Source organism: Brienomyrus brachyistius, unplaced genomic scaffold, assembly GCF_023856365.1.
Source record: "Brienomyrus brachyistius isolate T26 unplaced genomic scaffold, BBRACH_0.4 scaffold50, whole genome shotgun sequence".
Taxonomy (NCBI): domain Eukaryota; kingdom Metazoa; phylum Chordata; class Actinopteri; order Osteoglossiformes; family Mormyridae; genus Brienomyrus; species Brienomyrus brachyistius.
In genome coordinates this window covers 1644216-1660701 of record NW_026042325.1, presented here as the reverse complement: position 1 = coordinate 1660701, position 16486 = coordinate 1644216, and the positions used below count along the sequence as shown (strand labels likewise).

Sequence of the window (16486 nt, the reverse complement as noted above, 5' to 3'; positions counted from 1 at the left end):
AAAGTGTGCTTCAATTGGGCGTCTGTGATTTTGAGGGAAGAATTCATATCTATATAAATGTTTGTGTTTGTAGACAGACACACACTTTTGATTAGATTATAAATAAATGACTTGACTGCAATCCTGGCTCAAAACAGATTCCACTGACGTATTCTTTAATTTCATGAAGAATAACCTATAAATCTGTTATACTGCTAGAAAACGGCACTTTTCTTTTCATTATATCTCTTACGGATGAGGCATTATGCCTTTTTACATTTCATCTTATTACAGCAACGTCTTCACCATCGTATTTGGAGACCAACAAACCAAAGTAACTTGGGGAGAGGGCGCTGAACACGACAATCCTTTTTTCCTTTTTATTTAACGCAAAGGCACTGATGTCTCCTGGCGATAGTCCTGAGTTATTGCCCAGGCGGGAGAAAAAGTGAGCTGTGTTGCTGTTGTTTTTGGCCGCCTAAGCACCGGGGCTGAAATGTCTTTCTGTTCTGCGAGAATCCATAAATGGCAGCAATGAGGGCGACCACGGCAATAAAACACGGCGAGCGGCTTAGGGATGCTGCGTGTCCCAGATGACCGACCCGACACATCCATCTCGTAAAACGTGCCCTTACCAGTCCTGTCACCGCACATGCCCGTTCCGTTGTCCCCCAAACCGACGCCTCTCGGTTTAAATCTAAAAATTATAGAATAAAACCACCGGGGGTGAACAAGGGCCAGAACTGCTTTAACAATCTTGTTTGCCCAGCTCCCATGAAATGGAAATCCCAACTGTACGGCAAACTGCCGCTGCACGACTTTTATTATTACTTTTCTTTGGCTCTCTCATCCTGTGACATCAACTGAAATACGCCTGCTTGCAGTCATAGCTCTAAATTTGTTGCATGTAACAAAAGATTAACTGCGCGACGTCTGCACTCAATGAATCTTCAGAGGCTGGGCCTATGACCTTTGCATATATGCAAACATGGAAGAACATAACGTAATACACACAATCGCATGCACACACACACACACACTTTGGGACCCTTACTAATTATGGACAGAAAATTTCACTGAAAGGAAACGCGACGAAACAGCCAGTTATGTAAAGAGTGTACTCTCAAACTATAGTAATTTATGACTATCGCGCACACGGTCTCTCACACACTCGCCAGTTGCATCATTCCAGCCCACATGCGCTGACACTTTTACAGCGTGTAAGACCACAGAATTCCGGACCATTATACCGATTATTGTATAGTTAATAGAAATTACCTTCTAATGGGTGGGTCACAGTAATTAGCGAATTAAAATTATGTCGGGCATTCTGCGGAAGAATATGAGTCACTTACATGAGCAACACACGTTTTTAATTTTAAGGTTTCATCTTGACACGCCGTAGTAGCCTGAAACGAACACATGCTGAACAACAGCTAAAACAGTTCTTCTTGCAAAGCTGCAAATTGATCCTTAAATTTAACAACGGGTTTGATAAACAAATATCGTCTCCTCTGGCAAAATCTACAAGCCCAAGCACGCAGACAATGCTAGAATGACGAAAAGGACACGATGAAGGAAAAACCTTTAACATTGCAGAAGGTTTGTATATTTTTACATTACTCCTAAATTTTTTTTAAAAAGTTACCATATAACTAAAAGGCAACTGGGAGGATATTTATGATGATTTCTGTATTACCTGAGTACCTCATCACACAGTCAAACTTTTGGTAATGTGGATTTAAGCGTATGGATACTTTACTATTTGCTAAATATGTAGAAATTCTCACTGTCTACCAGTAGATGGAGCCATTACCTGTTAAGCGTAACGTACAGACTTACCGCGTCTGCGTAAAGACCTCGACAAAGCATACATAGGTACAAACGAAAAAAATACTAGAAACACATGCATATGAACTTCAGTCAACAACATGCACTTCGACCGATTATTTAAAATGTGGGAATGAAAACAAAGAAGAAACAGAACAAATGTTTTATTTCATCCCTAAATTATTCCCCATTCAGCAATTCAAATTCAACAGGTAATATTCTTCTCAGTGCATTCATCGAGAGCATTGCAAAGAGCATTGCATTAAATCACACAAATAATTCAACTTTGGACAGAAAGATCCTGTAAATTCAATGAATTGTGGGGCCACATCTAAACACTGAATGCTGGTACAGTGTAGCTCCAGTAACCACCAACAGACCTGCAGTACGCTGGCATTAAAATAGCATAAAGCTCACGAATAACAATGCAGATCATGGGCACAAACTTAGGCCCGGGGACCCTACAGACTTCAGATGTAATTTGTTAGTCGGCTGAGGTGATGACATGCCAGCAAAGCTTGAACGGCTGACCGACACAGTCATTTATAGTCAAATATCAGTCTGAAAATGGCCCCAGCAAATGTTCAAGAACGTCAACAAAACAAACAGTCTGGGCTGTCAAAAAGCTAGTATTTCCAAATGCAGCCAGAGTATCTAAATGCCGCTGCCTTCTTAATGCATATCCATCAGAAAACGTTCTGACATACCCAGTGTCAGTGGGTAGCAGGTAGCTGTCGTGTAGTAAAAGCCGTTAGCAGTTTGTATCACAGACATAAGGCAAAGACTGAGGCGAGTATGTGGACATGCAGAGGAATAATCTGAAAGCCAGTATTCACTCTTTTAAGAACGGACCATAAAAGCAGGCTGCCAGGAAGGATAATATACATTTTTCCTTCTTCGGAAAAAAATCTGCCAAAAAAAGACTTAATCGGGGCCGTGTGTGCTTGTGGGTGGAAAGGCTGGGCAGCTCACATGTAAGTTTCAATGAAATGTTCTGTTTATGTTGGTACTGAAAAGAACATATGAAGAATGAATCCAGCAGGAATGAGTTGTGTCGATAGGAGGTGGGAAAAAAAACAGGGTCCCTTGATAATTCTGACTGGTGGAACAATCAGACGATTCAGTGCAGTTATTGGAGGTACAACACAGACAGCAAAAGTAGAAATGGAATTAAGAGAGATCTCGGAGGACAAGGCCTCTGCTTCCCACGTTTTCCTATGATTTCCAGGCGCTGCCCTATCGCAAAAGGGACCATTTGATCTGCTCCTTTGCCGACTGAAGCACCTGGAAAGACAGAGAGGAAATTATTTAAATGACGTGGAAAGTATGAAACAAACACAAAACCAGCACATTTAGAGATCGAGCATCTCAGGCCTCAGCAGCGATACTCATTCATTTAAATCATCAACTACAAATACATTTTATTTTCAAAGAAAATTTAAGGACAATCAACCAAAGAAGGCGTTTAGATAAAAACCTCCAGAATTCTCCTATTTGGTTATGTAATGGAGGAAAAATGTCAGTTATATCTTTTGAGGAAACCTATCACAATTCAGGACAGGAAACCACAGATGAAAAAGTAACTCATCTCATTTTTCCAACCCAAAGGTGAACTTAGGGTGCTTTTCTACCTCACCAAGTACCGAACTTTTGGAACTTTCACTTTTCCATTGACTTCCGCCCGAGTACCAGTACCAAAAGTTGCAGTACCAAAAGTTGCAGTACCAAAAAATGCTAAACCTGCTGGGGTACTTCTTTGGTACTTTGGGGTGTGATTTGAAAAGCTTTCCTTGTCGTTATGCAAATAGCCACCAAAACACAATACAAATGTTGTCTTGAAAACAATTACGGACTCACAAAACAACGATAAAAGTAAAAAAAATAAATTAAATAAATAAATAAATAAATAAATAAAAAACTGATCCGGTCAGAAAAACAGATACAACAAAATGATCAGGATGGCATGACAAGAAATAATCATTTTAAAAAAATGTTGAATAGACTGTGGTAAAATATACTAGGATTCTAGTGATGTGTTTTTGTTGTAAATATAGTGATGTTCATAAATTTCTCACAAACCTGTCTACCAATGATTTAAAAAGGATGAAAATGATTATGACTGTGCTGAAGAATGCATACAGCACTCATGCCTCATGCAAAAGCAGCAGAGATAAACTTGAAACGGATTTGTAAATACACATTAGATCATCTATAACACTAATAAGTAAAATTGCAGAGCTTGCTAAGTTTTTTTTTTCTATGACAGAGTAAAAATATTTTACCGAAATCTTAACCCCCCCACACTATAAATGAGAGTAAGAAAATGCCTGATTTTAATATAGGTGACGATGTAAGAACGGTATGTGTATAACGTGTGATGTTGGTATTAATACTGCACATCGTCCAGCCCTACAAGACACTACAGTATTTTTTTTAATTCAGTACAAAATACCCCAACTTGAGTTGTGATGTCATTCGGCACCGGTACCAGTTTTTACACCAGTGGAAAACCAACACCTTGAAGTACCGCACTTTTAGTACTTTACCAAAGTAGGGTGCCTGGTGCGGTGGAAAAGCATGTGGCAGAGTGAAGGGTGAAAGTTAACTAGCTATAAAGAGGTTATATCTACAACACGTTCAATGCCTTGCGAATGAAACCATCAATTGATCAACTGCGGCAGCTCACAGATGGTGACAACTGCAGGTGGCTTCCCGGCACTGCGGCACCATTAGCAATCACGCTCCACATCCAATAGTGAGAAATTAATTATTAAGACACGGTAAATCTGCTACAGGCCTCCTCTGTGCTCATGTGGCATTTAACCCTGCATTGCCAGAATACAGCCGCAGACCCATCTGCATAGCGGCCAGTGAACTAAAACTGGAGCCAGAGATATCAGTTCCTCAAAAGCCTGATCAACCTCATCAATAAATCAAAAAACCCATCTATTCTCCAACTGCTCATCCTGGTCAGGGTTGTGGGTGAGCGTGAACATGTGTCAAAAACACAGAGATAGACTATAGAACATTAAAACACTACACTGCATACTACCGACCATTCAGACATATTTGCAACCTGAAACACCACAGAATACAAACAGATTAAGAAGCGCAGAGCTGAACAATCTCCAGCTCTGTAGAAAACATGCTTTTTATACATTCTTTCAAGGAGGGTCCTACATGACAGACACAGGACACGATTAAGGCTAAAACATTCGCCACACCAGAATGATTCAGTAGTCAGAATTTTCTATTTAAATAGCATTGACCTAAAGCAGGACATTAAGCAATGGCATTTCCTGGTCAGGTATGTGACAATATGTCAATAGATTTCAGGCTCCAATATGGAAAGCATTACAATTTAGAGTCCATCCATCCATCCATCCATCCATCCATTTTCCAAACCGCTTATCCTATTGGGTCGCGGGGGGTCCGGAGCCTATCCCGGAATCAATGGGCACGAGGCAGGGAACAACCCAGGATGGGGGGCCAGCCCATCGCAGGGCACACTCACACACCATTCACTCACACATGCACACCTACGGGCAATTCAGCAACTCCAATTAGCCTCAGCATGTTTTTGGACTGTGGGGGGAAACCGGAGTACCCGGAGGAAACCCCACGACCGCACACATGTGACCCAGGCGGAGACTCGAACCCGGGTCCCAGAGGTGTGAGGCGACAGTGCTAACCACTGCACCACCATGCCGCCCCGACAATTTAGAGTCACAAAAACAATTTACGTTCACAATTGCTTATTTTCTTTAAGCTCACAATACAAGCATACAGGTCACTGAACACAATGTTCAGAATGACTCTCGTCTTTGTTTCGAAGGTAATATCAGTGACAATCGCCTCAGTTCATGACTTGGGGTAGAGGAACAGGAGCCACAGCAGAGGTTAAGGGTTACTCACCTGGGTGACCGTCTGTTCAGTCAAAGGAACATCATCACCCTAGAGGGAAAAAAACACGCTGTAATTCCCAGTCCTTCCCTCATGGGCACACTGGAAATGGTGCCAGTTTAAAAACATTTAACAAATGAATCGTTTCCACCAATGCGGTGTTGGAGCCAGTGCTGGGCTTTTTCCCAAACTGGAACTGGTTCCGCATGTTTCCACTGCAAGAAAAAAAAAAGGCCTGGGCCAGAAATAATGGCTCCAGCACGACCCCACAGAAAAGCTGGAACTGTAATGTCAGTGACAGTGGGACGAGCTGTCAGTCCAAAACATCCACACACCTGGAAAGTTCAATCCACAGTAAATATGGTTCTGTCTGACATCGCCGGTGCCGGCGGTGAAACAACTAGCAGAATAACGTTACATCGTTCTTTTCATTTTTTGGGGAAATGAAAGATCGATCTGCTGGCCAGAATTAACAATAAATTAGAAACATGTCACAAGTGAAATGGATATAATGTTGTCGTGCTCAAGTGATGGACAGATCATGAGGCAGACAGCAAAATTTTTAGCAGGTTCTTACTGCGAGATCCTTAAGAGGACAGTGGTACAGCAGCGAGCGAGAATAAACTCACACACACACACACACACACACAGACTGGGGAGAAATACAGTCATTACGGAGACAGAAGTGGATGCAGGCGAGACAGAGAGTGCAGTGAGTCACACTCTGAAAACTATGAGACTCATTTGAGACTAAAAGGCTTATTTGTTTTTTTTTGTGTTCAGCGGGTTAGAAAAACTTAACAGACCCAAACAAACCCGAAATGAGATTCATATGAACTCTCACTTTCGCAGCTTTTCCATTCTGTTCATTTTTTGAAACCAGTAGGAATGCAGGCAAGTTCTCATACGGCACCAAGCAAGGACCAACACTGGCTCCATGTTGGTGGAGACGAGGCAAAAGAGAGCTTACCCTGAGGGCCACGCGATGAACCACCTGCAGGGGGTCACTCTCCAGGATCACTCTGGGAGGGACACAGAATATCATACTAACTCTCAGCTTGTCCAACAGTGTTTCTGTCCTACTACAAAACGGGGGAAATTTAACTTGCAAAAGACAAATGACCCAGAGCCCTGGATTCCCACCCTTTTACTAATACAAACTGTGTGTGTGTGTGTGTGGGGGGGGGGGGGGCTGGTGTCCGTGGCATACCGAGAAGCACTTACCCTCCATCCACGATCTCATCCACAGCGAGGAAAAGTCCTTCCATATTCTCCAGAAGAGCTCTCTTCTCTACGTTTTTCCTGAATATTGACAAGCGAAAAACACATGATTACTTAATGAAAAAATGCAAGAAAATGTTTGACATATACAGGGTGATACCTTACCGCAGCATTTGACTGAGAGAGTCAAACAGGCAGTTCAGAACGGACATCAGCATCAGCTAGAAGGGGAAATGGACAGATCATTAAAATTACTTACTGAGGGCCAATAAAAAGGACGACTATTAAGGTATTTACACACATAATTACCTCATTCTCATGCGAGCTCCCAATTACATAAAAGTATAGGTCAATATTGCTCTTGTAGACCACTGTTAGTCCCTCAAGCAGAGCAATCTCACCTACAAAGATGGAGAATGGACAGAGAATGTATTAAGGATAACTGCATGACAAACGAACATGTGCTTCTTTGAAGGGGAAAAAAAGAAGTCTCACTGTCTGTGCGGTGGGTCTTGTTGAAAATGTTCTTCTCAAAAGCTTTCTGCTCTTTCACCGTGGGGTATGTCTCATCGTAATACTGCAGGAAACACACTGATGAGTGATGGGGGTTCCAGGGTTACAGCAGAGCCTGAACAAACTGAACAAGTTTAAACTGCCCACCTCACTTAACATGTGCCATCATACACATAATTTTCAAATAACCATCCATCCATCCATCCATCTCCCCTGGACAAAGTCACAAGTAGGCCTGGAGTCCTTCCCAGACAGCACAATCACAGGACACGTGCACAAATTCTCATGATTGTGGGACAAAATCAGAGTATGAAGAGGAGACAATCTCTGTTGATTTCTGTGCTCACTGTAACTGATCCTATTCCCCTGTGTTCAACATGGTGCTTCACTGAAACGGTATTACCTTTGCATAGAGTCTTTCCCCATCATTGTCCAGTATGAGGACAGCCTTCACCGTGTACAAAGAGGGCTCCTGTCAGACAAAACAAAACACAGTCAATGGACGCAGTCCCCCAACGCCTATGGCGGGGCTCTATGGTGTACCACAGGGGGGTGCTGCAAGCCCTGGCCGTGACCCCGAGGACTTTGCCGCAGCCAAGCTCCCAAGACAAAGTTCTGTGATGCACTGACCTCCCGGGAGCCACAGCCCGTGTATAACAGAACTTCACCTCAGAGGCTGCCTCAGAGGGTCACTCTGCCTGGGATGCCTCTGCTGAGAAGCGCAAACAGGGACCAGCAACTCAAATGCATCTCAGCTGACCGAAACATGTAAGTGGCAGGACATTAAAAGGATGGACACCAAGAAAGAAGAATAAGTATCACGTGATGTCCAAGACACTGCCTTACATACACACGTCCCCTTAGGTTCATGCTAGGACATTAAAAGAGTAAAAGCAGCCTGTTATTTTCACAAATGAGCATCCGTAGTCATACTGCGGGAGAGAATGACATCGCGATATCTCCCAGTTATATTTCAATAAAGAGGGGAATATGGTGGTACAAAGCTTTCTGTGAAATTTCCTTTCACAGTAGACTAAAGAGTACAAAATCCCGTATAAACTACCACCTTCACCCGTAGGCGCCTGCCCGCCGCCTATTCCCGGCTACACTTTCTGTATAATGCGGGGACCGGCATGTTTAGGAAGGCCTTACGCTTCAGACTGGCTCACACTTCGCAGACGAGCTTACTTCTGCACCATGTACCAAGAAAACCGTGACGACTCATACATAAATACACACCGCAGGATCCCCGTCAACCCCGCGATACAAGATATTTGTATTACAGTACCAGAATAATCGCGTCCATTTCTTCTTTCCAGTCGACGTGGATGTAGTAAGAAAAGCAGCTTCCATTGGCTGTCCGCACACGTTCGTCAAAATATTTCCTCTGCTGAATGGCTACGGGAAAACCAATCAGAGCTGCACGTTTCCGGCTGGCGCTGGCCCGCCTGCCATTGGTAAATTCTATTGTAACGCCGATATCTGGTGAATGCAAGTGGTATGATTTCCTCAGATTTGCCAAAAAGGAAGAAAAATTACTGGCGTATTTTTAGTTTTTATTTGACATTTCGCCCTCCTTTTAACATTCAAGATATTTAACTGTATCTGTTAGGAATCCTGATCAAGGTTAAAAAAACTAATTTATAGAGAATAAAGACACACTGTCCAACTTTCTGAGCCAGAGCAGATAAGATGAAGTCACGATTAACTATGTGCACATGAAAGTACGTACTGGATATTTGTTGGAGGGCAAAGTAGGTGATGAAATCAGGCGGTTCACCATAAACGTTCATCTGCCATAAGCCGCGAGGTCCTGTTTGACGGGGTGCTGAGCCCCCCATAGGGTCAAATAATACAATATAAACCCCGGTCTAACATGCTATTATGTACATGTTGAAAAAAGGACAGCATGCTCCAATAGCGCTTCATAAAAAGATGAAGATGCACGTTTTTAAGTGGTTAAAAAATACACAGTCAGTCGCCATATGGTTAGATTTACCTTTTCCCTGTCCTTAGTAAGCTTACAAATTCATATGTAGTGTTTGTACTAAGAATGAAGTGCTGTGGTGGCTCTTTTAGCGACGATTGTATGAACTTCTTAACAGGCAATAAAGTAACTGGCAAAACAACACAAACATACGAGTGATGAAATAGAGATCAGTCCAATTACAGAAAAGTTTTCACCCCTAGAACGCAATGAGGTGCTTATCAGGCAGAACCTGGTTTCCTGTGTGACGCTGGGTGATGAATAAGGACATATCCCCCAGATGGACTTACTGATTACAAACTTAAGATGGAGAACAAAAGGCTCAAATTACATAATGTCTGAATATGCACAACACAAAACACAGTGGTACTACACCGTCACCTGACATTTGCTCAGTTTTCCATACAGATGTTATGACTGCATTCTTTTAAATATAAAATGGTTTAGCACTGTTGAGGAATAAAATGTTATAACCTTATTTTTAGCACCCAGATATATAGGATGCATGTATTAAACGGCCATTTTAAACTTTGAATGTCCCGTAGTATAGCAGTGAAAACTGTCGCAATCCCATGTTTGAGCTAACGGTATTGGTATTGAAGGGCAACACCCTCCAGCTTGAGTCATAAACACTAGCGATTTTTGACCAGAGTTGGGCGTAGGTGGAGCCAGTCAGAACCTGCTTTGTTCGTCCCTGGGGAATGTTTAAATATGATTGTACCCCTACTGCCTATCATCGCGATCCATCTGCTGGACCTTTTGATAGCTGGCGTAGTAAAGCATGAGGCTTCCCGGTACAGGCCAGTAACAAAAAATAAATAAAAAGGGAAAGACGAAGCATCCCAAAAAACATAAAACAAATATTCCGACGTTTGACTCAAAGTTTTACGGACAGTGTGAATAAGTGGGACATGGTGATGCAAGTGCAGTACATTTACAATACCGCTTTCCTCCAAAGGGACGTGTGTATTTCTGTCATTCCTGATCTGTTTAAACTTTTTCATTTAGATGTGAACAAAGAGCACAGTGTTACTGCCAGGAAGACAGACAATCTAAAGCACTGACCTTTAACACCACAACAGGAGTAACACAGCCAAATAACGCTGTACTTCCGTTAGTCCAATGAGGAACAGACACACCCAAGTGTTGCCCACAAAGCATGAAACCAGAGTTAAGGCAGGTCAACTTCAGCTACAAGTCATGATTGTCCAATAAGAGGTTAGGTAAGGAGCACTCCTATTGGACAATCAAGACTCCTATCTTAAGTTAATCCAGCTAACAGAAATCTTGCTTTGGGGAAGATCCCCCCAGAATGTTAAGTGAACCACTGGGATCCTGCACTGCATATAAAACCTCCCCATTTAATAGTAAGAAAAGGCAATACAAAAAAGCTATTATAAAAGTTTTATTACATAAAAAGGCTGCCCAGCAGCTACAGCTTCAAAAGGTGATCCCATACACAGGTCCTGGAAGAGAAAGAACGTGTTAATTTACAAGCATAAATTAAAAACCTCTGAACATTTGTAAGGCAGGAATCAACTAGTCCTATGGTGCATAACGATTTTCCAGTCAACAGCGGACCGCATATATGATGGTGGGTGCAAGTTTATAGTAGAGCTGAAAAATCCCCAGGCCAGCGTTTCCCAATCCGGTCCTCGGGGACCCACAGTTGGCCCATGTTGTCGCTCCCTTCCAGACAGTCCACATTTGTGCTCCTTCCCAGATCCCAAGCAAAAGTGTGGATTAGTGCATCTGTCTCCGAGGACTGGATTAGGAAACGCTGACTTAGGCAATACCATATAGCCTATATATATAGGGTTTGTGTAAATACACTACAACGTGAAAGACTTTCGCTGTGTGTGAAATGATGTGATTCTTACAACACATCCCCATTGTTTAGTGATGCATGACTGTACACTCAAACAAAGGACGATGGGTGCCCACAAATCTGGCTTTCAGTAGGGGGGAAAAAATATATAAATATAAAAAATTAAAACCTTTCAGCTTTCCCTTGAGAAAAGTGCAGGAAGCGCAGACGTCTAGCATTCGTCGTGCCGACATTATTCACACGGCTGAAAAGAAGAACGAAAGGAATATTAGAAACTTAGAAACTTTGATGACAACATGACTAAAATTTTGCTGCTTCGATGTTTTAGCATTAAACCCTGGCTTCGCAAACATGTCCTACCAAACAAGGTGCATGCATTACTGCTACGAGCGGACAAGATTTTACCAAAATGGCCGATATCTGAACACAATTCAGAACCAAAAATCCAGACAATTTAAGCATTAATAGTGTCGATTCAAGCAGTCAGGGTTTGTATCAAACAGGGAGATCAAATGACCGCTCATACAGAGCTGTACCCCGTACTCACCCAGAGAACATTACCCCTTAAAAAGGAAAGAGACAAGACTCAAATTTCACCACTTCAAGTGAGCGCACTGTGTGAAACAAACTCTGATCTGCTATTCAGTATTTCGGCAAACATACAAATAGTAAAGTTGAAAAATCTGTTCTTACCTACTAGCATGGTATAAAATACCCCTTGTAGCTGATGCTGTCTATTCTTAAAAGACCAACCTTCTGTACTCAGATTCGTCCCTGTGTCACTGGCTTCTTGCGAAGATCTTGCTACTTCTTTCCCTCAGCTGGCTTCTGTGGCTAAGCCTCAAGCTCTGCATGTAAGCTAGCCGGCAGCACCACAGTGACGGTAGCTACAGGCCTAGGAATGGCTTTCCTGTCCCGCTTTGAACATCGAAAGGTCTTTGATGGAGAGACGAGGCTTCCAAGACCATGCCAACCATATATAGTGCTGGAGGAATCTGAACAATGCTTTAAGATCTAGACTCAATTCGAAACCCTTTTGCATGCTGTATTTTGCAAAAAAAAAAAATAAAAATAAATAAAGACCAAGGCTATTGGAACCACAGTCATACTCCATGCAGTTCTGTGGTACGATTGTAAAAGGCAGGATTTACAGTACACCACACACGCAGAAAAGTCTTCATAACACAAGAATGACGACCATCATCGCAACCCGGTCGCCACAGGAGGGCTGTGGCATTTTACAGAACAGGATGGCAAATTCGCAGGCGACCAGATTAAGCAGATGGACAGCAACTCAAAGGCTACCGAGCCTTTCCCTTTAAAGGACACCATATTGAAATCTTCCACCTATGTTAAATTAAACGCACATTTATTTTTTTTAAAAAAAACTGAAAGATGGTTTATTTCAACTTGATTTGTCTGTTACATTAAAAACACCAGATGGGCATTTAAAAAAAAAAAAAAGCACTACATAAAACCCCTGGAATGTTTTACACTTCACACAAAAAAGCAACTACATGAGCACCCCACCCCCCGCCTCCGACATGATTTTTCTTCTCTATTTTATGAGCACTTCTCTTCATGTCGCAGCTGTAACCTGCCACAACTGTGCTTGGCTGAGCAGAAATAGGCAGTAAACCTTCCCTGTCACTTCTCTGGCTCTCCTCTCCTAAGTACTGATTCCTGTTGGACAATATGGAACAACATTGTTAAACTGGGCACTGTCCTCCTTCAAGAAAAGCTGCTTAATAGGGCCACAGAAATCAGAAGCAAGCCTTCAGATTTTCAGACTGTTGTCTTTCGCTTTGGGAAGCAAGGTCCAAAAACCGATATTTAAATTTAAAATCAATTCCAATTCGGGATTCCAACTCCAAGAGTTTGGAACAACAAACATGAAGGTTTGCTGCTGGGTCCCTCAATTCAAATGTTTACGCAAATAAAAGACTAAAAAGTAGAACAAAATACAAAGCGCACAATATTCCTTTAAACGAGTCTCAATGGCCTTATGGGATCTACAAATACTCTGAATTGTTGCCAAATCAAGTTACAGTAAGGAACTAAAGCTACAAGTGACCAGCCAATCAGAGCAATGCTGTGCTTACCTCTCAATTAGAACCGGCGGCCTCCAGACCCCCCGCCGTAGCCACCAGAGCCGCCCCCATAACCACCTACAAAACAATCGCGGCGCAGATGTCCAGAATGGTTCGTGCCAAGATATGGATGCGTAACTTGCGTGTCAAACAGGCAGGGTGGGGGTCTCACCGCCGTACGGGCCGCCGCTGTTCCTGCTTCCAAAGCCCCCGCCGCCCCCTTTCATCGGGCCGTAATTTGAAGAGGACTGGCTGTTGTAATTGCCAAAGTCATTGTAGTTGCCTCCGCCGCCGCCGCCCCCCCCGAAGTTCCCTGCAAAAGAAAGCAAGCTGAAGCCACTCTACAGGGACAGGTGACAGATCAGCAGGACCCTTCGCTGAGGCTCCCAAGTTAACCAGGACCTCAGCAGGAAACTCACCACTGCCGAAGTTCCCGCCTCCTCCACCATGGTTGTAGTTCTCATACCCTCCATTTCCTCCATACCCTCCTTGGTTCCCATACCCTTGGCCTCCACCATACCCACGGCTCCCTCCATAGCCAGGGCCGCTACTGTATCCATCTGAGGAGACAAGACGCCATGTCTAGTAGCCCAACTCTCACCGAAACCCACCCTCCATTTCATCCAGGCGAGAAGGAACAGAATTTAAATTGATGAGCAATGGAACAAAAGCATATTAACCCTCCATAAATCTGGCAAATACACACACAGCAGTTAGTTTTGAGAGTCTGCAGATGAAACCCTAACTCCACCAGTCTGATAAACCAGTATTAAAACTGCAATAAGGCTGTGGAAATTTCAAGGAGACACCAGGCATTAAACCTGTCGCTGTAACAGCCACACAAACACTGGGAGACGCTTCCTCACAATGTGTGGAGAGAGAGAGAGAGAGAGAGAGAGAGAGAGAGAGAGGTGCCTTTTCTCACCATCACCCCCAAAACCGTTGTAATCGTCTCCGTCGTAGTTGCTCCCACTGCCTCTCCCTCCTCCAAAGCCACCTAGAACGTCAAAGACGATATTAGATTTGCACCCCATCAGCCACACACACATAGAAGTTGGCCTCGAGAGTGTTAAATACCTCCATATCCACCACCGCGGCTGAAGTTTCCAGCTCCACCGCCGCCGCCGCCCCCCCGTCCTGCACACACACACACACACACACACACACCGCTTTAGGGGCCTGAACTCGCAACAACCAGAAAATCCACGACACCAGTTAATAAATCTGCTTACCTCTCATATTCATCCCGGCAGTCATCATTTCTTGTTTTGATAGAGCTTTTCTGACTTCACAGTTATGCCCATTCACTGTGTGGTATTTCTGAACTGTAGATATTGTGAAAAAATATACTATTAATGACTGCATGATACAAAAGGTGTCAAATTTTGACTAGAAGCAAGCAAAAAGAAACATTTTCTAAAAATGAAACAAGTTCGACGAAAACTCACTGACGATCCTGTCAACCGAATCATGGTCATCGAATGTCACAAAGGCGAAGCCTCTCTTCTTTCCGCTGGCTCTGTCAGTCATGATCTCGATCACTTCGATCTTGCCAAACTGCTTGAAGTAATCCCGAAGGTGGTGCTCCTCAGTGTCTTCCTTGATGCCACCAACAAAGATCTTCTTCACAGTCATGTGAGCACCAGGTCTACAGGAGTCCTGCGGAAATGCACATACGCATCCATCACTGCTGCACATCTCCGAGGTAACGACCAACCTTTGACTTCATAAAAAGTACAGGTAGCCCACCTCTCGGGACACCGCCCTTTTTGGCTCTACCACCCTGCCATCCACCTTGTGAGGTCGGGCAGACATGGCTGCATCCACCTCCTCCACTGAAGAATATGTGACAAACCCGAATCCTCTTGAACGCTTTGTATTGGGATCCCTCATCACCTGCAGCAAAACGGGAGGAAAATGTATTTGACCAGCTGGACAATTTATACAACTGTTCAATTAGCGAACTAAAAAAAAAAATGGAGACTCACCACGCAGTCCGTAAGGGCTCCCCATTGCTCAAAGTGAGCCCTCAGGCTCTCATCGGTGGTTTCAAAGCTAAGTCCCCCTATGAACAGCTTCCGAAGCTGCTCCGGTTCCCGCGGGGCCTGTGCATGAACGAGGCAAATCAGCAACACCGCCGAGGCATGTAGCCATAAATAAATCGTATACGAACATAAGGTAGGTTGCATATGGGGCGTCTTTCGTATCCTTCATGCTACCGAAGGTCCAGCACCCGGAATCCGTTTGGAGAATTTACGGATTACAAATTAACACCAGCAGGTGCAGTTCTAAATATCGGATATACGCTCAGGCCTGGCACTGAACCACTGAAGTGTGTGTGTGTGTGTGTGTGTGTGTGTGTTGGGGGGGGGGGGGGTGTTAAAAAAAAAAGTATTAAAACGAACGCCGCCATGTTTGCTCGATCCCCGGGAAGAAGATCGACATTCTGTTCCAGTCTTTAAAAAAAGAGAACTTGACTAACGGAAAACTTTGATATGTGAAAAATTAGCTGGTTTGTCCAAAAACAAGACAACATGAAAATTATGTTAGCGAATAAGATAAATGTCCCTTATCGTCCACGCGGACAGCGGAAACGGTTCCAAAATGGCGGATCGACACCAAAACGTCCGTCAATAACGTGCAAACTATGCGATAAAAATACGCGGTACCTAAAGCTCCGACATGCTCATATAAACCACAAATCTCATAATCTGTACTTAAATATAAATACAGACATAACATAATACTGAAACACTGCTAGATATGCAATGAGGGCAATTGCGTAACGCAGAAATATATATATATATATATAAATAATCTTATAACCTTAAAACCTATGGGAATAATATTTAAAAACAAGCTGTGCTACCCGCGTTAAAACCTACCTCCTTAGACATGCTGCAAATCGTTTCGCTACTACGTCGCACAAGCAGAAAAACAAGGTCAGACTCGCAGAAACAAACCACGAAGGCTACAATGCCTCATTAATGAAAAGGGGGCCTGCGTTTTAGCCCCCCCTATCGGGCAACCTTTCGACACGTGATTGCGAAGCGACGTCTCCTGCAAGACGATTGGACAAAATTTCGCTCGAGTCCGACTTCCTTCTACTTCTAGACCAATTGAATTACACTTTTA

At 43.4% G+C, this 16486-nt stretch overlaps 2 protein-coding genes across 4 annotated transcripts; both read right to left on the bottom strand.

Annotated features, from left to right (window-relative positions):
• Positions 1–1958: 1958 nt before the first annotated feature.
• On the bottom strand, positions 1959–8856 carry copz1 (COPI coat complex subunit zeta 1). The gene is made up of 9 exons (XM_049000181.1): positions 8735–8856; positions 7850–7918; positions 7429–7510; positions 7243–7334; positions 7099–7154; positions 6937–7014; positions 6683–6734; positions 5725–5763; positions 1959–3093 (listed from the first exon to the last, which is right to left on the bottom strand). Exons 1-9 carry the CDS (start codon positions 8750–8752, stop codon positions 3046–3048), a joined length of 534 nt encoding a protein of 177 aa, XP_048856138.1. The 5' UTR covers positions 8753–8856; the 3' UTR covers positions 1959–3045.
• A 1969-nt stretch (positions 8857–10825) lies between these two features.
• On the bottom strand, positions 10826–16393 carry LOC125723521 (heterogeneous nuclear ribonucleoprotein A1-like). Of its 3 annotated transcripts, none has more exons than XM_049000173.1 (12): positions 16237–16393; positions 15340–15456; positions 15101–15247; positions 14800–15010; positions 14584–14676; positions 14429–14488; positions 14277–14348; positions 13771–13911; positions 13524–13664; positions 13364–13429; positions 11431–12944; positions 10826–10899 (listed from the first exon to the last, which is right to left on the bottom strand). In XM_049000173.1, exons 1-10 carry the CDS (start codon positions 16246–16248, stop codon positions 13371–13373), a joined length of 1053 nt encoding a protein of 350 aa, XP_048856130.1. In that variant the 5' UTR covers positions 16249–16393; the 3' UTR covers positions 10826–10899; positions 11431–12944; positions 13364–13370. The 3 variants fall into 3 exon arrangements, with proteins under 3 accessions (XP_048856130.1, XP_048856131.1, XP_048856129.1); XM_049000174.1 differs by having other exon boundaries at positions 11431–11505; XM_049000172.1 differs by having other exon boundaries at positions 11431–13429.
• Between the last annotated feature and the right edge of the window lie 93 nt (positions 16394–16486).